General features: G+C 44.9%; 1 protein-coding gene across 5 annotated transcripts in view; it reads right to left on the minus strand.

The window, feature by feature from the left end:
- The window catches only part of aebp1b (AE binding protein 1b), a 33,189-nt gene that overhangs the window by 2,168 nt on the left and 8,338 nt on the right, over positions 1-22,683 (minus strand). For 2 of the 5 annotated variants that reach the window (XM_079517198.1, XM_079517195.1), the window contains 18 exons: positions 22,338-22,412; positions 19,386-19,448; positions 18,753-18,827; positions 15,275-15,346; positions 14,753-14,862; positions 11,740-11,879; positions 11,509-11,599; positions 10,474-10,618; positions 9,783-9,874; positions 8,378-8,501; positions 7,052-7,248; positions 6,052-6,228; positions 5,299-5,468; positions 4,766-5,038; positions 3,946-4,295; positions 2,095-2,234; positions 1,399-1,498; positions 827-993 (listed from right to left, as the gene is read on the minus strand). In XM_079517198.1, the coding sequence (XP_079373324.1) occupies positions 827-993; positions 1,399-1,498; positions 2,095-2,234; positions 3,946-4,295; positions 4,766-5,038; positions 5,299-5,468; positions 6,052-6,228; positions 7,052-7,248; positions 8,378-8,501; positions 9,783-9,874; positions 10,474-10,618; positions 11,509-11,599; positions 11,740-11,879; positions 14,753-14,862; positions 15,275-15,346; positions 18,753-18,827; positions 19,386-19,448; positions 22,338-22,412 (2,561 nt within the window). Of the gene's footprint in view, positions 1-826; positions 994-1,398; positions 1,499-2,094; positions 2,235-3,945; positions 4,296-4,765; positions 5,039-5,298; positions 5,469-6,051; positions 6,229-7,051; positions 7,249-8,377; positions 8,502-9,782; positions 9,875-10,473; positions 10,619-11,508; positions 11,600-11,739; positions 11,880-14,752; positions 14,863-15,274; positions 15,347-18,752; positions 18,828-19,381; positions 19,449-22,337; positions 22,413-22,683 lie in introns of all 5 variants that reach the window. The other 3 variants (XM_079517199.1, XM_079517197.1, XM_079517196.1) reach the window with 3 other exon arrangements.

The following is a 22,683-nucleotide window of genomic DNA, read 5'->3' on the forward strand; positions in this document are numbered from 1 at the left end:
ATGATAGTGGCATGATACTGACTGACCATGATACTGGCATGATATTGACCATGATACAGATATGGAACTGGCATCATACTGACATGATAGTGGCATGATACTGACCATGATAGTGGCATGATACTGACCATGATAGTGGCATGATACTGACCATGATAGTGGCATGATACTGACCATGATAGTGGCATGATACTGACCATGATAGTGGCATGATACTGACCATGATAGTGGCATGATACTGACCATGATACTATACTGACCATGATACTGGCATGATATTGACCATGATACAGATATGATACTGGCATGTTACTGACCATGATTCTGGCATGATACTGACCATGATACTGACATGATATTGACCATAATACTGACCATGATACTGACATGATATTGACCATAATACTGACCATGATACTGGCATGACGTTTATGCCAGGTTTCACTACAACAGTCCTCTACATCTGACTCCCTATATAGGGAGTAGGCAGTAGTAGTGAAGGAGTGAGAAGTGCATTTTGGGACACAGGCCTGGAACCTTAGAGTATGCGAGGAGGGAATCTTCTGCGGATTCCGTCGTTCTTCCGGGTTCTTGGAAACGCCCCCAGCCACTGCGTTTAGTTTTTACTGAGGTTAGGTTTAGGTATAGTTTACTGAGGTTAGGTTTAGGTATAGTTTTACTGAGGTTAGGGTTAGGTTTAGGTGTAGGCTGTCAATCACAGCGACTGGCCAGTCACAGCGCACCCTCTACGTCACTCTGTACTCAACCCGCTGAAGGAACCATGCTCCCTTAGAGTATATATACTCTAAGGGTGGATCAGACTCACTGCTTTGATGCGGTCCCAGTTGGACTTGGCCAGGTTGAAGCTGCAGGCCGTAGCTCCTGGCTCGTAGCCCACCACACACAGCTTGGTCATGGGGGAGAAGCCCTCCGCTCGGACCGTCACCTTGTACTCCCCAGGGTTCAGCAGGCGCCAGTAGTCCCCGGTTTGAGCTAGAGATGCATAGAAGGAACAGAGGGTTTTGTTTGTACTGGTTTGGCCGAGCATTTGAGAAAGCACAGAGGATGACGGCTTAAAGTTCAATTGTTTAAATTGTGGAACTCTCTCCCGATGGAGAAGGCTCTTGACCCAAAGGTTTGCATGCTGCTGCAAGGGATAGAGAGCGGAAATAATGCACGATATACAGTATCAGCACAACCAATAGGCTGGGCTCTAATATAATGTAACCGGTATTCTACATCTATTTTACAACTATTTATTTTATCTATTTTATACATCTATTTTGGGTCAGCATTTACATTACGTTGGGGGGGGGGGGGGTGCAATTTTTCAAGCAGGCAGACAGGCAGACAGACAGACACAGAGGTTTCTGCAATTGATAGATGTAGATAACTAACTTGTGGTGACGTCATGGTTGACGCCCTCTACAGAGACGGTGGCGTTTACGATGGCGTTTCCATCCTGGTCCTTCACTATGCCCCGGATGCCACGATGCACCTGTGGGACACACAAGGAACACAGTGGTTACAATAACATCTGTCTACAGCAGGTCAGTTACCAGTGGTGGAAACACTCCGCCAACCTAGTCCCCATATATGGGGGACATGGGGAGAGCAATGGACTTGAACTCATGCTTCCTTCATGCCTGAGTGTCCAAGTTGCTCCTTTACACCTGACAGGGGGAGTTTCCCTGGTGGGAGGAACACGTTATTCCAACCAGTTCCTTTCCCCTCCATCAGACACCCCGGCTGGCCATGGGGAGGCAGTTTAGAGACCAGGATTACTGCATGTTTTTTGTGAGGGTACCTACCGTAGGGGACACGGAGAGAACATGCAAACTCCACACAGAGAGGCCCTTTTGCCAACCCCGCCTCGGGTATGAGCACTGGAGGCGTTGTGAGCTAAAAGCTCACAACGCCTTCTCCGTGGCGTTTTTCGACTAATGTCCCCCTCAGAATAGGGATGCTAGCTCTGAGGACCCCTCAGATCAGAATACAGAGCAATGTAACACTTATTTTAACAAAACAGTTGACTTACTGCACTTTGAACCAGCTACTGTGAAGGTTTCGGCATAAAGCTCATTGGTGACCCACCTGTTCTATGAAGGTCAGCATGGCCTCTCTGTTCTTGTCCCATTCATAAGATAATTCACTCTGATGAGGAAACTTATCGCAGCCCAGGAACACAGACAGCTCAAAACAGTTTGTGTGCAGGTAGCTGAAATCATTCATACCTGTTGAGACAGACAGACAGACAGACAGACAGACAGACAGACCGACAGACAGACAGACTAGTTAGACAGATTGGGACATCCTAGCTTACTGGTTTACATTACATACATTACATTATTTTTTAGCATTTTGTTAGTTTGAGAGGGAAAGTACATGTATTAATGAACAGGGCATCCAAGGCGTGGCAACTGTTTGTGTTGTGTGTGTGTGATGTCATGCGACATGCAGATCACCAGAGCTGTGGTCAGCCTGTAAAGCCTGACAATTGTAAACAGCTCTATACAATCAGGCGTATTGCCAGACTCACTGAAAATGGCTGTGGCCCCCTACTCAAGAAATACAACCTTGGTCTCTGCGCTTTGTTACTGACCTATTTCTAATCTGCCCTTTCTGTTCACGGTCTTAGAAAAAATATCTTCAATTGGATGTGTACATACTGTACATACTGTACAGAACAATAAGGGGCATAACAAATGGTTTCAGGAAAAGGATCTTAGGGTGTCCATCTGTAAATGGTAAATGGTGCATTTATATAGCGCCTTTATCCATGGCGCTTTACAGAGATTGTGCATTACATTCACCCATTCACACACACATTCATACACCGATGGCAGCGGAAACCATGCAAGGCACAAACTAGCACATCGGGAGCAATTTGGGGTTCAGTGTCTTGCTCAAGGACACTTTGACAGTAACTCTGGGGGAGCCCGGGTTCGAACATCCAGCCACTCTACCCCTGAGCCACCGCCGTTCAGGGGTAGAGTGTCATCTGTCCGATGATAAGAACATTTTGTCCGTTCTCCTACTCCTACTTTTTTCCATCCAACCTTGGATGGAAAAAAGACAGATCTATCAGGCCACTGAGCCTTACCAATCTACCTAAAGATTACAAACCTACCCCAGATGACATTTGTGCAATTATAAAGTGTGGCAGTAAGTAAGAGTGAAAACATGTGTATATGGTTTGTCATGCACTGATGCACATATATGTTGTGTGTTGATGTTTTAGTGTAGAATGTTCACGATAAGCCTGAAAGAGTTCATTCATAGGAAAGGGGATGTGGTGGACATGACCACTTCCAAATAATATATAAATGTATGTTGCAATGCAAATGTGTTGCATTTGCATTGATTATTGTATTTTATGGGATTTTGCTGTTTTGCATGAAGGGGCTACTATCTGAAAATGCCCTATTCTGAAATCAAATATACATGTGCATATCCACATTCATAAACACTGTAGAAAGCAAATGTTATGCATTTAGACAAAGTATTTTGCATTAAATACCATAAAACTCCTTTTTGTGTGGACTTTGTCTTTAGGGCATTCATTAAGGGGTTAATAACTAAAAATGCCCAAGGGATATCACTGGGCACCCTCTTGAAGTCTTAAGAGGTGACCCCAAGCTACAAGAATCAGTTGAGAAAAAAACCTTATCTGACGAAACCACGTTCACTCCCACGGCTCCCGGACTAGCATATTATCTTCAAACCAAACTAGTGCAGTTCTCTAACCTTTTCAGTCAAGGACCCCCAGTATCTTTATACTTTGTTTGTTTAGATTTTAACCCTTTTAACTAGTTATTTAGTTAATAAAGTCGTTTCTGTTTGTTTCTTTGAGTACCCGGGAAAGCGCTACATACAGTAAATTGCACATATCATTGTTATTATTTTTAGCCCACATGAAACTACAAAAACAAACGGCCTCCTTACTGCCGCTGACTGGCTTCCACTTGGCCCGCTGCACGATCCCCAGGCTGCCAGCGGCGTTGTCCCCGTGGCAGGAGCCGTGGTAGGTGTGGGTCATGGTCAGGTGGGTGGAGGCGTAGGAGATGGCCAGCCACCTGAACAGAGACTCGTCTGGGATGGCTCTGGCCTCGTCTTCAGCCTCCGCAGGGCCCGCTCCTCCTCTGCCTCGGTCATCCTCCTCTTCCTCTCGGTGTCCGTAGCCTTGTTCGTGTTCGTACCCCTGTCCATGGTCTTGTCCATGGTCTTGTCCATGGTCTTGTCCACGGTCTTGTCCATGGTCTTGTCCGTGGTCGTAGCCCTGTCCATGGTCGTACCTATAGGGCTCAACAAAAATAAAAAATAAAACCATATTGTCTTTATACTTCTTCATTTCTTTATACTTTGACAAACAACGCGATGCGTTGAGAGCTTGTAGAAATCTAGATTTTTTTTCTTTTCGTTTTGGTTCTTGTCAGATATTGTCCACTAGTTCCATATTCATATTCACTAAACACACGTTGTCTGCCAGAACCTTCCAATGGATATGAACATAATATCTGACTCCAAGTTGCAGCAATTCATTATTGAGTGAGTACAAGTGGTGGAAAAAGTTTTGCTTAAGAAAAAGTTTCAATACTGCAATGTAGAAATACTCACATTTTACAAGCTGAAAATGTTTAAAAATGTATATTTTGAAAATAGCCGTTCTACGAGCTCACAATGCGACGAATACATGAAACGTGAAATTACATCCATTCTAATTTCTAGGGCTAGGAGCCCCCCTCTGGAACTCTCATACTCGTACCCCTGTCCTTGGTCGTACCCGTGTCCTTGGTCGTACCCGTGTCCCTGGTCGTACCCGTGCCCCTGGTCGTATCGGCGGTCCTGGTCGTAGCCGCGCCCCCCCTGGTCGTATCGGCGGCGCTCGTAGGCGGGGTCGTAGCCGCGCTCGTAGCCTCGGTCGTAGCCGCGCTCCCGCCACTCCTGCTCGGGGTCGACGTAGCCCCTGCTCCTCCAGTCCTCCTCGGGGCGCTCCTCGTCGTAGCCCCTCCCGTCGAAGCTCTCCTCCTCCTCGTACCTGCGAAGGAGAGACCGACCACTTAAACACATGGTTCCCCAGGGGTCTGTAGTTGGACCCCCACCCCCACCGTGCTGTTTTTATGACATAGGCCCAAAATAGGGATGCTATCATGCTAGCTGTCTCTCATAGCCAGAATATTATAGATTTCTACCTACCGATATGTATGGTGACATCTACATTGACATTGATTAGGAGACAGACAGACAGACAGACAGACAGACAGACAGACAGACAGACAGACAGACAGACAGACGTACTGTCTCTTCCTGCGGCTGTGAGGTGTCATGCTGTTGGCGGCGGTGCTGAGGCTGGGCCGGTGGTTGTCGTAGGGATAGGCCACCAGCCGCTCTCCTCCCTGCAGGTTGGCTCCCAGGACAAACGGGTGGCTCTTCATCCAGGACATGATGGCTCTGGTCTCCACAGCGATCTGGACGGAACACCAGCAGCATGACGACAGGTCAGCCTCAATATGCCCTCATCACAAACTCTGTCACAATTTACCATATAATCGCCTAATCGTAATTATTTTTATTATGTTTTTGCATAACCCCTGTAATCGTTTCCATGTGTCTAGAAATAGATTCATAGATTTTGAAACATTTGTAAAAAAAATTGTGGAAATAGCAGATCTACAAGCTCACAGAGCATTGCGATGTGACGCACGTGCGCACACACACACACACACACACACACACACACACACACACACACACACACACACACACACACACACACACACACACACACACACACACACACACACACACACACACACACACACACACACACACACACACACACACACACACACACACACACACACACACGTGCGCACACACACAAACACACACACACACACACACACACATATATTGGATTGGCTGATATATCAACCATTATTTTACCAGCAATTATACACCCAATGAGTCCTGGTTTTACCACTTTCAGCCTGATGCCACTATATTGGGTAGGCACGCACACATGCACACACACACATTCTCAGAGCTTACAGAGCTGTTGGTCTCCAGTTCCAGAGGTATGGGCACATGGTGGTTGGCAACGAGTTTGGGCACCATGCCCTTGTCCTCGGCGTCCCACAGGGTTTTGCTGAGGTCAGGGAAGTTCTGGAAGATGTCGAAGCCCTCCTCCGTGAACTGACCCGTGGTCCATCCACTCAACTCTGACCCCTGGAACAGCACATGACCAGCAATGAGGGACGTATTTAACTTTCTGGGTATTCAAAAATAACAGATCTATACAATGATTTTGTCTCCACTCCATATACATTTCCACATAAACTAACTCATCTTACTTGATAAACTGATCATTAAATGATCAGTTTATCAAGTAAGATGAGTTTGTTTCATATGCCACAGAGACCAAAACTCTCTGTGGCATATGGAACAAACTCATTAGTTAATTTTGACTAGATGTGTATAAAAGGTGATACAATCAAACAAAAATAAATCAATAATAATATAATTTGGCCACCAAAACGGGTTTCTTTTATTCCTGCTCACAGTATATTCTTATTTATAGAGTGATACATATAGATATGGAATATTCCCTCGTTTAAAGCCTTTGACTCTAACATGTAAACAACATGAAATAAGAAGGTTGCCTCTGTCTTTATCACATTTTTCGATTTTGAAAAGATATGCGAATTTGGGCATTTTCCTATGCAATGCCTAATTTGCATATTTAAGTGTACAATTTCCGAAAACTTGTAATACAATAAATCATGGGGAAGTTTCATGGTATTTCCTGCAATGTTTCATCCTATTCACCCATCATAGGTGAAAATGTGTGATAAATATGAAAAGGCTACTCCTGTGGAAGGGTTATCATATATTAATTTACTTATATTGACCTTATAAACAATTTAATATAGATATGGCTTTGCCCACTCATTTCAAAATGAAATCTTGTCATAGACTCTAAACTCTGCTAGTTTTTAGCACAACAAACTGATCGACTCTAAGCAAATATAAGTTTCTCATCCACACTAACCGCTTGGAAGGCCGTCTCGTGTCCGTCGGGGTTGAGCGAGGGCACCAGGTGGATGCGGACCCCCTCCACCAGCCTCGTGGCGCGGGGGTTCCTGTCCTTGTACTCCTTGCACAGGTACTGCATGAGGAGCAGCAGCATCTCGCGGCCCACCGCCTCGTTGCCGTGGAGACCCGCCGTGAAGCGGAACTCCGGCTCGCCTGGGGAGAAGGAAAGAAAACACGCCTTGCTGTGAGATGTTTAGTCATAGTTCACTTGAAAAGTCATAACGCTAAGCTAAAAACCGCAATCCGAAGATATGACTAGGGTTGTCCCGACCCGATCACGTGATCGGAAATCGGGGCCCATCACGTCATCTTCAAATGATCAGAATCGGATCGGGAGCAAAAAAATAAATGTGATCGGGATATCCCTATAGTATCAATATTATATCCAGATCATGATATTAGACTGGATATTGTCTGTGATTTTGGATACTGTATTGTTGTGATTTGGCATAAACGTGTTCTATAAAAATATAGATATCGGCCTGGGCCATGGCTCAATGGTCCAGGCACCTTGGCTGGTAATCCAGTCTGGCAGTGTGCCGCGGGTTCGACTCCCGATCCCGACGGCCTTTACTGCATGTCTTCCCCCATCTCTCTCCCCATTTCCTGTCAGCCTACTGTCTGTCCCTTCATAAAAAAATATAAAATAAAGGCGAAAGCCACAAAAAAAACATTTAAAAAAAAATATATATATATATATAGATATCCAATCGTAAAAATCGGTATCGGCAGATACTCAAAATCAAAGGTCGGAATCGGGACATCCCTAGATACTGTATACAGTATAATAAAGTCCAGGATTACAGTATTTCCATTGTGGCCCTCTTACACATAACAATCTCCTATCATATCATATCATAGGTAGCATACTTTGATATATGAATGATGCCTCGAGAAACTTGAGTTGAAGTCTTGTCGGTTGTTTTTTTCTCTTTTGTAAATCCAAGTGCACACAATTTTGGGCCGCAGGCCAGTATTTGGGTGGCGAGGCAGAGGCAGAGGGTGGCGAGGCAGAGGGTGGCGAGGCAGAGGCGAACGGAAACAAGTAAAGGGAAAAAAAGAAGCCTCAAATGAGGCAGGCACCACGTGGCCGCTGACACCCTAGAAGCGACACACACACACACACACACACACACACACACACACACACACACACACACACACACACACACACACACACACACACACACACACACACACACACACACACACACACACACACACACACACACACACACACACACACACACACACACACACACACACACACACACACACACACCTATTTCATGTTCTGTGGGGTTTCCAGAGATCACCATGGCGATGATGTCCAGTCCCTTGGAGCTCCGGCCCAGACTGTAGATGCTGGTGATGTTTGGACACTCTTCATTCACCGACTTCATCAGCTGTGAGAAGGCCATTCATCAACACTTTATCAACACTTCATCAGCTGTGAGAAGGCCATTCATCAACACTTTACTTCATCAGCTGTGAGAAGGCCATTCATCAACACTTTATCACTTCATCAGCTGTGAGAAGGCCATTCATCAACACTTTATCACTTCATCAGCTGTGAGAAGGCCATTCATCAACACTTTATCACTTCATCAGCTGTGAGAAGGCCATTCATCAACACTTTATCACTTCATCAGCTGTGAGAAGGCCATTCATCAACACTTTATCACTTCATCAGCTGTGAGAAGGCCATTCATCAACACTTTATCACTTCATCAGCTGTGAGAAGGCCATTCATCAACACTTTACTTCATCAGCTGTGAGAAGGCCATTCATCAACACTTTATCACTTCATCAGCTGTGAGAAGGCCATTCATCAACACTTTATCACTTCATCAGCTGTGAGAAGGCCATTCATCAACACTTTTTAGATCTGCTACTTTTGCTATTTTCGAATTTGAATCACACATACACACACACCTTTATAATTCATACATATTCTATTTCTTTGCTCTTAGTTTTATTTAACATTATGTAACTACAATTTGTGTGAAGCTTGCACAAAGGGAATGTCACCCACTCCCTTATACCTGTGGTAAAGGTTTGATGTGACAACTACCTTTTTTCACAGACGAAAACTAAATAAGGATCAAATAAAAAGAAGAACTATGACTTTATATATTGACAAAGTAAAAACGAGACAAAAAAAAGTTAGGGAGGACTAATGCAAAAGATTTGAACTACGACAAATCATTGTATGTGCTCTACAGACACGTTGTGAGCTAAGAGCTTGTATAGATCAGCTATGTAGCCAGCCTACAAACCAGGCAACCAGACAAGAGTCTTTGTTCAGTAACAGGGGTCTCTCTGTCCCTCCAGCTCTTGATTAAACAGAAAATGCATTTTCAGGTCGGGAAGTGGAATTAGAAGTGATCAGACAAAGAAATGAGCAGACAAAATTGGAACTGGAACACTATAAAATTAAAGCTGATAAATGACTGATACTTTCTCCTGATTGGCTGAAAAATAGCCAACTGAAAATGTATTTTCTTTTTATTAAAGATCTGGAGAGACACAGAGACCCCTGCTAGTGAACATTGTGAACAAACACTGATATTATTACAATAACACAATATAGAGCTTTTGTAAGTTTTGTAAAAATGTACAATCAGTTCAACCTTTTCATACTTTGGCTGTTGGAGAAAAGCAGATCTACAAAGTGTCCTACTCACCGTCACCATGTCTGTGTAGCTGTGGTGTTTGAACTCCAGATAGTCCACTGGAGTTACCTCATTCTGTCTGTGGGGGGAGCTGTTGGCTGGGTCTGAGAGGGACCAATGCAATGTCAATTTCTAAATGCTTTCAAATTCCTCTGTGAAGTTAATTTGTACAGTCAACACAGCCACCCTCATCTGGAGGTTAACAACGTCATTTATAAAACCATAAGTATTAGGCATATAACGATATATCGTATATCGATATATATCGATATTATATAAAAGAATCAAGATAAATTATATAAAATAAAAAAACAGCAATTTTTAAACTATATATTTTTTTTAATATCGTGAAAAATCGTATCGTGAACCTCATATCGTGATACGAATCGTATCGTGAGTTGAGTGAATCGTTACATGCCTAATAAGTATAGGTAAAAGCAGTAATAAAATGGCTAGCGCTGCACCACGCAAAAAATAATAATAAAATGTAGGCGGTGCTCTGTCGTCATCCTATAGACTAGACTAGAGCTTTACTCAACTCAGTCATCAAAGGCAGCAGCAAACAGAAAGCTCTTTAGTCATGACAAAAAAATGACCTTTCCCAGATGACCTGAGAGATCTAGATGGTCGATATGAAGATCAGAAATGAATTTTCTCCCTAAACCATTAAAAGAGAGAGAGAGAGAGAGAGAGAGACACCCACCAGCTACAGGACATCCCAGGACCTCCAGTCTCATACACAGACTTCCATTCCAGCTCTGAGGGATGATCCTGATGTAGCGCGCCAACATCGGTACAGCCAGCTGGTTCATCACCGGGGTGTCCTTGTCACTGTTACCGAAGAACAGCTGCACGCACATGCGCACACACACACACACACACACACACACACACACACACACACACACACACACACACACACACACACACACACACACACACACACACACACACACACACACACACACACACACACACACACACACACACACACACACACACACACACACACACACACACACACACACACACACACACACACACACACACACACACACACACACACACACACACACACACACACACACACACACACAGCGAGCGAGATAGAAATGGTTTAGAATTAGAACAAGATTCAGGTTGGGGTTAGGATCAAGCAAGCATTTAGATTAGGGCCTGATTTATACTTAGGTTGCACGCTGGTGTCGTGCCCCTATCTACGAACGTGTGGATCGGCCATTTTCCGGATTTAGACTTATGGTTAAAAATGCCTTTTTTGGTTTTTATGCTATTCATAAAATAACTGCCTTAAGTCCTCACAATTGAGAAGTTGTACAAGTTGTGAGCGCTTCGTGCGCAGTTCGGATGTCAAGTCATAGACTGTGACGTATGCAGAGTATGCGGAAGTGCCACTTTGTGGCCGTGATACGTCACTGACTTTACCTCTACATTTTCAACCCAGCTTTGTGGGTCTGCGACTACTGGCCAATCACAGCGGGGCCATATTTAGCTGTTTCCCTTTCCGTGATGTGATGGAGCGATTGCGGTGAGCATGGAAAAAACTCGGTCAGTGGCCAAAGACACATCGCTGTGTGCATTGTGTCTCACTCGGACGCACAATATTCACAGAGAAACGACAACAACTTGGACGTGTGGCGTTAGACTTGAGCAAACCTGTGCATGTGTGTGTGCGTGTGTGTGCGTGCGTGCGTGCGTGCGTGCGTGTGTGTGAACCCACCCAGTCAGAGTATCCATCATGTATGGTGGTCCACTCTCGGCTGTCATTACTGAAGGCCAGGAAGTATGATGTCACATAGTCACTCGCACTCCTGAAGAAGACACACAACCACATAGTGAGTGAGAATGTGTGTGTGTGTGTGCGTGCGTGCGTGCGTGCGTGCGTGCGTGCGTGCGTGCGTGCGTGCGTGCGTGCGTGCGTGCGTGCGTGCGTGCGTGCGTGCGTGCGTACTCATTCTTGGAGTCTTTTCCCTGGGTGATGACCCCGGTGAACTCTGTGACCACGCGGGAGTCCACCTCGAACCAGTGGATCCTGTCCTCTGCGTTGGCGCACCACGCCCCTCCTCTGGAGTCCTCCTCGTCGTCAGTACCCTGGAAGACACGCCCACTCTTAGTTCTCTGCTCCAATCACACTTCAACCACTTATAATAGGCTCTATGCACAGATAGCAGCCATATTCTATGCAGAGATAGCAGCCATATTCTTACGAGAACCAAACCAAAAAATATGACCATATTACCCCGGTTCTGGCCTCACTCCATTGGCTACCTGTGGCTTTTAGATCAGATTTTAAAATATTATTATTTGTTTTTAAAGCACGGAATGGCCTTGCACCTGCTTATATTTCCGACCCTGTGCCTACCCGCAAACTCAGATCGGCAGATCAGCTGCTCCTCATCCTCAAGGTGACCACCACGGCAAGACTCATAACAGAAGGTGATAAGAGCCTTTGTTGTAAGGGCCCCTCACAAGTTAGACAGGCTACCTCACTGAGCACTTGTTTTTTATACTCATGTTTTTTGCTTTTGTGATTTGTTGTAATTTGTGTTGTGAAGCACTTTGTAAACTTGCTTTTGAAAGGTGCTATATAAATAACGTTTATTATTATTATATTGGAAGGATATACTGTATAATAGGCTTTATGCACAGCAGCCATATTCATAGGAAAGAAATAGGCTCTTGGAAAGAAATAGGGTATATGCACAGATGCCATATGGGAAAGAAAGTGGTCTTCTTCCTCACTTCCTTCACAGGTCTTGCCAGTTGCCACTAATGATACTAATGAAGGCTCTCCATTTTGTTCAAACACAGTGTTGGCTCACTGCTCTACATCAAAGTGTGGTCCAGGGACCCTCATTCTTCCTTGAGGCGGTTCCAATTGGCCTCTTATGAGTGTGTACAAATGGGTGTGTAGTCAGAACGACCATACCCTAAATTACTAAATGGATATAGGGCCTTAATTAGTATAATTGTGAAGGAATTAGTAAGGAAGAGGCCCAATTTCTTTACAATATGGCTATTGTGCCATAGAGCCTATTAAGCCATGTGAGACAGCAACACAAATGCCATGTCAGTCACACAAGTCCTGCAAAGCATCACCGTCAGGCAGAAACCCAAACCTTGTATCTCCATAATAGCTTTCATTATTTTTTTTATCTCTGCCGGGTCGGACAGCCAAAGGCCAGAGAGCATGTTTTCATCCCGGTCCGTCTGTTTGTCTTTTGATCCGTCTAATCTCCAACCATCGCTGCACTGTTCAGGGGGAAACAAACCTTCCACGCGCCGCACATTTGGAGCCGAACAACCACCGCTCCTAATATTTCAAATCGACCGCATGGTGGCGCTATAAACAGGCCTTGGGATTCACAACATCATTGTAATGATGGTGCGATTCTCCAGGAAGGGCGAGATCTGGTGGCGACCCGACCAACGACCAGGTCTCGACTAGTTTCGTTTTGGTCGCGACCAGGTCGTTTCTCGCCGTCTCTCCATTATTCCGTCAGTATGAACTTTGGGGCAATGTTGTTGTGAGAATAATGCTTATGATGCTGCTGTTGTCTTCTCACTGTTGTCCTGCTGTATGTCTGTCTGCTCCACAGAGTCCACACACATGTCCTGTTGTTTTCCTTGTTTCTAACCACATTGATTTTCCCCATGAAGGAGCCAATAATTCAACACAGACTTATTGTCACTGTCAGAGTCAGTCATCAGCATGCACTTTTCTCCTATATATTGTTTAATGCAGGGGTTCTCAACCCGTGGGTCGCGACCCCTCGGGGGGTCGCCAAATTATTTTAGGGGGTCCCCAAATTATTTTCAAAAAAAAAAAAAAAGATTATTATTTTATTTATTTTTCACGATTTTTCAAAAATAGCAGACCTACAAGCTCGTAGCGCGCCAGTGGCGCGCTATGAGCTTGTAGATCTGCTATTTTTAAATCGCTAAATTATAACAATGCTTAAAACACCAAAAGGGGTTCCCGCCCAAAATGGTTTAAGGTTATTGTAGCAGTCAATTTATATTGGGGGTCGGGAGGGGGCGGGGCGGGGGTCCCGAGACGTTGCCAAAGCATTTTCGGGGGTCCCCGGCCAAAAACGTTGAGAACCCCTGGTTTAATGTACTGTATGGTTGGCCAGGAAGTCTGGAGACAGCCGTATTTACGTGTGGAATGAGAATTTCATCAAAACACAAGAATGTATAGTCTTTTAAATGTATGGCTTTTGAATGTAAGCCGTCCGCAAAGCCGGGCTGCGTGCCAAAGAATTTAGGAGAGTTGATACTTGTTAATGAGCACCATGTGGCTGCTATAGCTTGCATGCATATGTTCAGAACTATAGCTATATGTTCAGTACCATAGCATTATGTTCAGCACCATAGCATACATGTGTTCAGGATCATAGCATAATATTCAGGACCATAGCATTATGTTCAGGACATAGCATAGGCCTGCATACATATGTTCATATGCATACATATGTTCAGTAGCATAGCATGACTAGTATTGACTACGTTCAGAACCATAGCATACATATGTTTAGGATCATACAGTTCCCTCAGCCCTATATATTTCCTCAAAACTAACCCTAACCCCTAACCCAGTCCCCTGCTCGTGCAAAATATTACACAAAATGGTCTCCTAGGCGTCAGATCTCGTGAGCGTCCTATGATTACTGTTGCTAGATCTCGCGAGAGTCTGTTGCTGGGACAGAGTAATGGATATCAAAGTTGACTTTCTCCTGATTTGTCTCTCAAAGCCATTTTAGTGTCAGAATGTTGGGAGGATTGTATGCGGGTCCAATATTTAGTGCAGTGATCGTGGACCTAAATCCATACAGTCACAGTTTGACCACTGGCAAGTGGCAACCCCCCTGCTTTGGTGTCTTTGGTGATGAGTCCAGGAGAGTTTGTGTGTGTGTGTGCGTGTGTGTGTGTGTGTGTGTGTGTGTGTGTGTGCGTGCGTGTACCTGCATGTTGAGGCGTGCTCGCTGCGGTGCATAGCGGTACTGAGACATGGAGGAGGCCAAGAACTGGTCTGGTTCGACTTTGTGAGACTCCAAGCCAAGAGGAGGACACTCTGATACACATGCACACACACACACACACACACACACACACACACACACACACACACACACACACACACACACACACACACACACACACACACACACACACACACACACACACACACACACACACACACACACACACACACACACACACACACACACACACACACACACACACACGCAAACACAGACAGACACACACACACACACACACCCACACACACATATGAACACATAAGTACAAAGGATAGATCATAATATTAAATACCACATTGGGTGTGTTTAAACTAAATACATATTAGGATGTTGTTCCACATGAAAACTTGAGTTTTGGAAAAAAACATTGAAGTTAACTGAAATAATAACACAAAGAATGAATGAAAGGGCCAAACCATGATGGCCTTGATCAGAACGTACTCTTTGGTTCTTTGAAGACTCGTGGTCTGTTCCTGGCTCGCTCCTCTGCCTCCTTCAGCCTCTGTGCTCTCTCTGAAAAACAAATTATTATAACGAAATAAAACTAATGAAATAGCTTAAATGCTTGTACTTGTATAAGTTAATGACACAATAAAACCTTCTAGATTCTCTCTAACAAAACAAACCAAAAGAAAACAACAACAAACAGAGTCACGGCAGGGCCCAAGCGGCCAGCAGAACCTACAGGGCCAGATGGCAATAAGATGTGTTGAGTCCCTCTGGGAGACGCATGCATCAATCAAGCTGCCGCTGTTTTGACATGCTAAATGTAAGACAGACCTCTATCCAACGGCACATAAATTACACTGTGAACTCAGTGCTACAGTACATAGTACATACTGACCTATCATTGTAAATTATATTGTGAACTCAGTGCAACACCAACTTATAATTGTAAATTACATTGTGAGTGACACTGACTTATTGTGGATAACAGAGCTACCAGAAAGGGGGGAGGGGGCATTTGGCAAAAACTGTCAACAACCAAGACACAGATGGGCTCTTCAGCAAGGTGTCTGAGACCGGCTAGGTCCTAGCTGGTTAGAGTTAGACGGTCTAGACTCTAGAGCTAGGAGGTCCTCAGAGTTACTACAGGGGGGCTGTGAAACCACTCTAGAGCTAGGAGGTCCTCAGAGTTACTACAGGGGGGCTGTGAAACCACTCTAGAGCTAGGAGGTCCTCAGAGTTACTACAGGGGGGCTGTGAAACCACTCTAGAGCTAGGAGGTCCTCAGAGTTACTACAGGGGGGCTGTGAAACCACTCTAGAGCTTTGAGGTCCTCAGAGTTACTACAGGGGGGCTGTGAAACCTTTGTGTGATAGGACGTTTTTTCTTTTTTCCCCGTCTTTTCTATTATCCCTATTCTGTGGGGAATATAGCTGCTCTAGTCTACAAGCTTGTAAGAGCCAGATTGGCGGTTTTCAGCAAAAACATTTGGTGTAGCGGGAAGATTTGAAAGAGCGGACCAAGTGGCATAACCTGACTCCGCCAGATGGGGCAGCAGAGAGTACACTGGGTTCCCCCCTCGTGCTCCCATCTGGGAACTCTCAGGCAGACTTGATGCCCGGCCACAAAACGGCCTGGCCAATCAGCGGCAGCTAGAGGCGGGATCAAGGCATACACAGGCCGTTTTGTGGCCGGGCATCAAGTCTGCCTGAGAGTTCCCAGATGGGAGCAGGAGGGGGGAACCCAGTGTACTCTCTGCTGCCCCATCTGGCGGAGTCAGGTTACAAGTGGCAAGTACAGAGCGAGAAGTCAAGTTTACACATTAACACATCACAAATCCTACATAATTAATAGGAAAGATCATGTAAAACAACACTGACGACAGTGCTGTCATCAAGTCTATGAAGCTATCTATAAAATCATTATACAAAGCTTGTAGCTATTCCCGGTGCGCGCCACTGGTGCACAACCTGGCTTTCATCAGGAAACGCTGGTTCCCATGGCTACTTATTCTACACACATTTGGCCCTCAAAGTCACAAGTATAGTAAATTAGCAATATATACGCACGCACACGCTCGCACGTACAGTGTGCGTCACACACACACACACACACACACACACACACACACACACACACACACACACACACACACACACACACACACACACACACACACACACACACACACACACACACACACACACACACACACACACACACACACACACACACACACACACACACACACACACACACACACTTTCATATTGAAGAGTCACAGCTGAATGGCTGCTGCATGTGACAGAAGGTGTTAACCTTGAGGTTTAAGCAGCCTTGGTGTTTAACCTCCCCCCTGTCTGTGGTGAAGCTGCATGCTTCCAGAGCCATGTTGAACCACCTCCTCCCCCTAGCTGTCCTGTCTCTGTTGAAGCGTGGAAGAGGGATACGCTCTGTTGACACTTGTCTTGACAATGTCACATATATCATTGGGCTCTGAAGCTGTGTGTGTGTGTGAACCAGCAGCTAACCTCGCTCCAGCAAGGAGAGGAGAGGAGCGATAGAGCAGCACACGTGGCAAACTGCTGGCTGTGAACTGAATACTTTGGATTTTCTTTATAACCCAAAGTCCCCGGACGGTGTTCAACATCTCCCCCCTGATGTCTCTCTTTCACATTCCGTCTATATCAGCCTGCTCCTTCCTCCTTATCGTTTCTGTGTATGTGGTGCAACAACCTCCCCTTTTAAATCTCCCCTATAACTGGACCTTCCCCCCCTCCTGTTGGCTGGCTCACCACAGATTAAACACACAAAACATGTTTAACAAGTGTCTTTTCACTGGCCAACATCTACAGTGATTTATTCTGTTTTTTAGGGAATGACCCTTTGTCCTCGCTGCTGAAGCACCCCCCCCCACACACACACACACCCCCCCTCACTATGCCACATGTTCAAGTACTATAGTGAGCAGTGTTGCCAGATTTTGAGAGAGAAATAAGCAACCAGGTCTATGAAAACAAGCTCAAAAGAAGTGATTGTTATAAGCCACATAAACGACATTCTGGAAGCAAGCCCCCCGCCAAAAAAACACCAAACACACAACTACCAATATTTACAAGCAACTTTACAGAAAAAAATATCCCAAAGTCGCTTATAGAAAGCAACGTGGCAACGTGGCAACTCTGGTAGTGAGTCGACATCTGCGTCTCCTTACGAGGGTAATGTGAGCGGATGGTGTGATGCTCCGATATCAGTTCATAACAGAGTTTCACTCCTGGGGTCGTGTTCTCTCTCACTGGCCGTCCATCACAGAGGCCCTGCTACACTCTGCAGTCTGCACTGTTATGTATAAGGTTCTGGTTCTCAAAGTGGGCTCCGGGGACCCCCAGGGGTCCTTGAGTGGGTTCCAAGGGGGTCCCCGGCAGAACGAGGAACAGTTTAAACTCTGTTTTTGAGGGGCACTAGCCCCTCCAATGCATGACTTACCGTCATTACACCATGTGTCAGCCAAGTTTATTGACGTTTGTTTAGAGCCTAATTAAAAAGAACCAGTTGCCAGCCAAGTCTATGGACTTTAATGTTTGTTCGGGCCAGTAAATGACAATGTAAGAGGTTGGCCATTTTTGAAACATTTTGAAAAGATTTTAATAATTCTGAAAACACACAAATTGTCTCTTATGGGGGGGGGGGGGGTCCTTGACACAACATCTTTTTAGATGTGGTTCTGTGACCAAATGCCCCTCCCCTCCCTGGTAGAAAACAGAGGACAACACTGAAGTCACCAAATTTGGAGTGACGCCCCCCTCGGCACTGTAGTTCACTCCCACTCCTAGACGAGGAAATGGGTCTCGTTCTCCCAGGCTTTCATCTTTTGAGACGAATGCGAACGGAAATAAAAGCCTGGGTAACGAGGCCAGCGCGTCACTGACGTAAGGAAGAAGAACAGATGGCATGATGTGACGTCTCATCTTACCTCTCTCGTCCCTCTCGGTTTTTGCCTGTCGTTCTTTCTCCAGCCTCTCTCTCTCCTCCTCATCTTCTTTTCTCCCTGTGGAGCCATCAATCAATCAATCAGTCAATCAATCAGTCAATCAATCAATCAATCAATCAATCATGGACCACGTTCCAGAAATATACATTAATCCACCATTATAAGCATTGTGGGCTTTGAGGTTTGTAAAGCATCCAGAGTTCCAGACGCATAAATCAAATGTGGTTGAGTTTGTTTGCACACCTCTGTCTCGTTGATTGATTGATTGATTGAATACTTTAGCAGTTTGCAAAAAAGAATGGATGGATGGATGGATGGATGGATGGATGGATGGATGGATGGATAAATGGATAGAGTATAATGGATTTAAAGGGTTAAAAGAAAACTGTCTGCGGTTAGTGAGGAGCACATACAGTGAAAATGATCCCAGAAGTGATCATAAAGTCACATTGTGTGTGTGTGTGTGTGTGTGTGTGTGTGTGTGTGTGTGTGTGTGTGTGTGTGTGTGTGTGTGTGTGTGTGTGTGTGTGTGTGTGTGCGTGCGTGCGTGCGTGCGTGCGTGCGTGCGTGCGTGCGTGCGTGCGTGCGTGCGTGCGTGTGTGCGTATATACATACTCTGCCCATAGTCATAGTCATCATACCAGGTGCTCTCGTCAGGAGGAGCGAGCGTGGGCTCGTCTGTATAAAAGAGGAGAGCACACAACACATGATGAGTCACCCACTCCTCATAATGACGAGTCACTCCTCCGCACACATTTGACCAGATGTCTTAATTCCAGGTCTTCCAGGCGGTAAATTAACCCATTTTGGGGCGGGAACCCCTTTTGGTGTTTTAAGCGTTACGTTAAACTTGCTATTGAAAAATAGCAGATCTACAAGCTCATAGCGCGCCACCGAGTGGCGCGCTATGAACTTGTAGGTCTGCTATTTTTGAAAAATCGTTAAAATGTGCCTCAAATCTTTCAGAAAATTGTCATTGTCATTTAGAAAACTTTTTTTTCGACGTCAGGCCTGAATGGTTAAGTGATAATTAAGGCCCCCATCTTATGCACAATCTCTATTATGCAAGTCACGCTGAACGCAAACACATACTGGAAGACATCTTTGCACCATGACGTAAAAAGACTTTGCATAGCATTAAGACTGGTCAGGATCGGTCTTTCTTGAGCACAAAAGACGGGCAGTAAAAATCTGGGTGGGGAAGTGATTGTCATCACTCACCCAACACCACTGAAGTGCCCTTGAGCAAGGCACTGAACCCCCAACTGCTCCCCCTGGAGCTGCTTAGTGGCCAACAGTATAAGACTGTGGTTGTACTGGTCAGCTCCCAGGTTTTAGTGTGTGTGTGTGTGTGTGTGTGTGTGTGTGTGTGTGTGTGTGTGTGTGTGTGTGTGTGTGTGTGCAGGGCGTTGCTGAAAATGAGCACCTGTGCTCAGCTACTTCCCTGGGTAAATAAAGAATATATATATATATTAAAAAAAAAAGATGTTGGTTTGTCAAGAGTTAAATGTGAGATTTCTTTCTCTTTTTTTATCTCACCGCACAGAAAATAGCACTGCATCTTGCGCTGATTTTAAAGGGAATGGCAGCCGATACTCTGATTGGTTTGATTATAGCAACGCCCAAACACGGCCATGACTAATTCAGGGCCGTTTTACCGCGTAGCGCCTTGGTGCAGTGTGCAGATTACCACACCCATAACATAATAACAAAATGGCATTGGACACGCTGTCTGACGAAGAGCATTCCAGAGGCATGGTGTGCCAATATACTCTACCCTCTCTTACTCTACTCTCTCTTACAAATGAAAGCTCTGTTCCATTTAATTTCAAGGACCCCATAACTCTTAGAGTGTACAAATGGAACCAAATGGACCCCTAAGAGTTTGTCTCGTGAGCCACGAACCTGCGACACGCTACACAGATCAGCAGCCTATAGGTGCCCGGACCGCTGGCCAAATGTTGAAGACTTTTGACAGAACGTGTGACATGATGAGACATTCAGCACTGAGTACTTTTAGTTTTGGCATTTTATAGTGTATATTTTGATGTCAAGTACTTGCGCACCACCTCTTCACTCAAGTAATAAATCTGATTAGCCTAGTTGGGTATATCCTATAGCCTATATCACTGGATATATGACAAATGCTGCAACGCTTCATGTGTAGTTCATGAAGCTCCCCTCCCCCCCTTTGATGAAAACTGCCTTCTTGAGTTTTCTTTGGCCTGAGATGATGCAAACTTGCATAACGTCCAGATAAAGTTATCTACTTTGGATGATAATAACTAAATTCCTCTGATCAAAATCAGATGGGGCCTTTCGTAACATCTTGAGCGCAACCGAGCATTCCAAACATCAGTGTCGAAAATGTAAAATTTGACCGGTCTGCAAAAGTAACGGAAAAAATACAATCACACACATGCACGGAAACCACTCGCACACGCTCGCACACGCTCACACGCGCTCACACACACACACACACACACACACACACACACACACACACACACACACACACACACACACACACACACACACACACACACACAAAGTTAGTTAGGTGACTCGTGCACTCTCAAATATGCTTCTCCACAACACAAGATCTTCTGCAGACATTTTAGGAGATTATACATCTTTCTTGAACTCTCCAAGCTGTACAAATAACACTCTTCTAACGCGTTAGCGCCGCCCCTACAACCACAACAACCAGTCAACCACCGTTTGCAAACCAGCATAAACTCTGCCGTCGCATGCAGCGTGTCATTTAAATGCACAGCAGTTAAATGTTTTAATTCACATTTACAAGAACTACGGTATAACAGGGTTGATGACAGGGTTTTTAATTATGCTCTCAAATGAAACCATGGCGGCTGTGTTGACTGTGGGGGATACAGGCGGTATAGCACACTCTGCCGCTCTAGTTAAAAAGTAGGGCAGCTTAGCTCATAGAAACATTACACTGTTCCCATGCGCTGCTGAAGTGCTTAAATATGAACTCTCATACTGTTCCACCCTCAAAGCAGGGATCAGATGGATATTTCATATGTGAGTCTATACTGCACTTCTGAATTCCCTCCTTTCAGGATTTGATGTGTTAAAAACTGAAGGGGGAACATCTTAATCAAATAGAGGGTATGCGCATGCATAAAGTGAATGGCAGATCGAGTGGAAAATCGAGTGGCAAAGTGAGTTTAACGTTGTTTAATGTCATTTAATGCAATCAGATAGGACTTTTCTGTTTGGATGTATGGGCTGTCAAGGCCAGAAAGTAGTTTTTTGACACTCAGTAGGCGTTCCCGCATAACTTCCGGGTATGATGATGATGTCACGCGCATACCCTCTATAGTTAAATTGCGAAAACATCAGACATAAATGCCATACATATCAGACTTTACCACCAAGAGATTTGAAATTGACTGGAAAAATGTGTTTTTCTTTGACTAACTGATTTCCGGTCGTTGACCCTAAAGCCACTAAAGCTATCAATTAAAGGATCTGCTATATAGCTTCTATATGAATTATTATATTATATCATATTATTATAGTTTCTAATGAGTAGTTACTTACCTGTTACAGTTTCTATTTCTATTTCAGGGCTGACCTCTTTACCGTCTGGAAAGGGAAGTTTTTCTGGCACTTCATCTACAGAATGGAGAGAACAGATTGATTGATTGATTTGATTTGATTGATTAAATGAATACTGTAAGTACAGCAGACAGTACGATACTTCCATTGTGGTCCTGATCAAATTAAAACAGGAAAGAGAAGACTTGTTTTGTGGAGATGTGTTACCCCATTATGACGTGTGCCCAGGCCCCTGGTTACGTTCAGGCATCATGGTAGAGAGGGTGGTGGATACATTACACTAGGGGGGGGGGGGGACTAATCCAAGGGGGAACGAATGTCAACACAA

Source organism: Electrona antarctica (assembly GCF_951216825.1).
Source record: "Electrona antarctica genome assembly, chromosome: 12".
Classification (NCBI taxonomy): domain Eukaryota; kingdom Metazoa; phylum Chordata; class Actinopteri; order Myctophiformes; family Myctophidae; genus Electrona; species Electrona antarctica.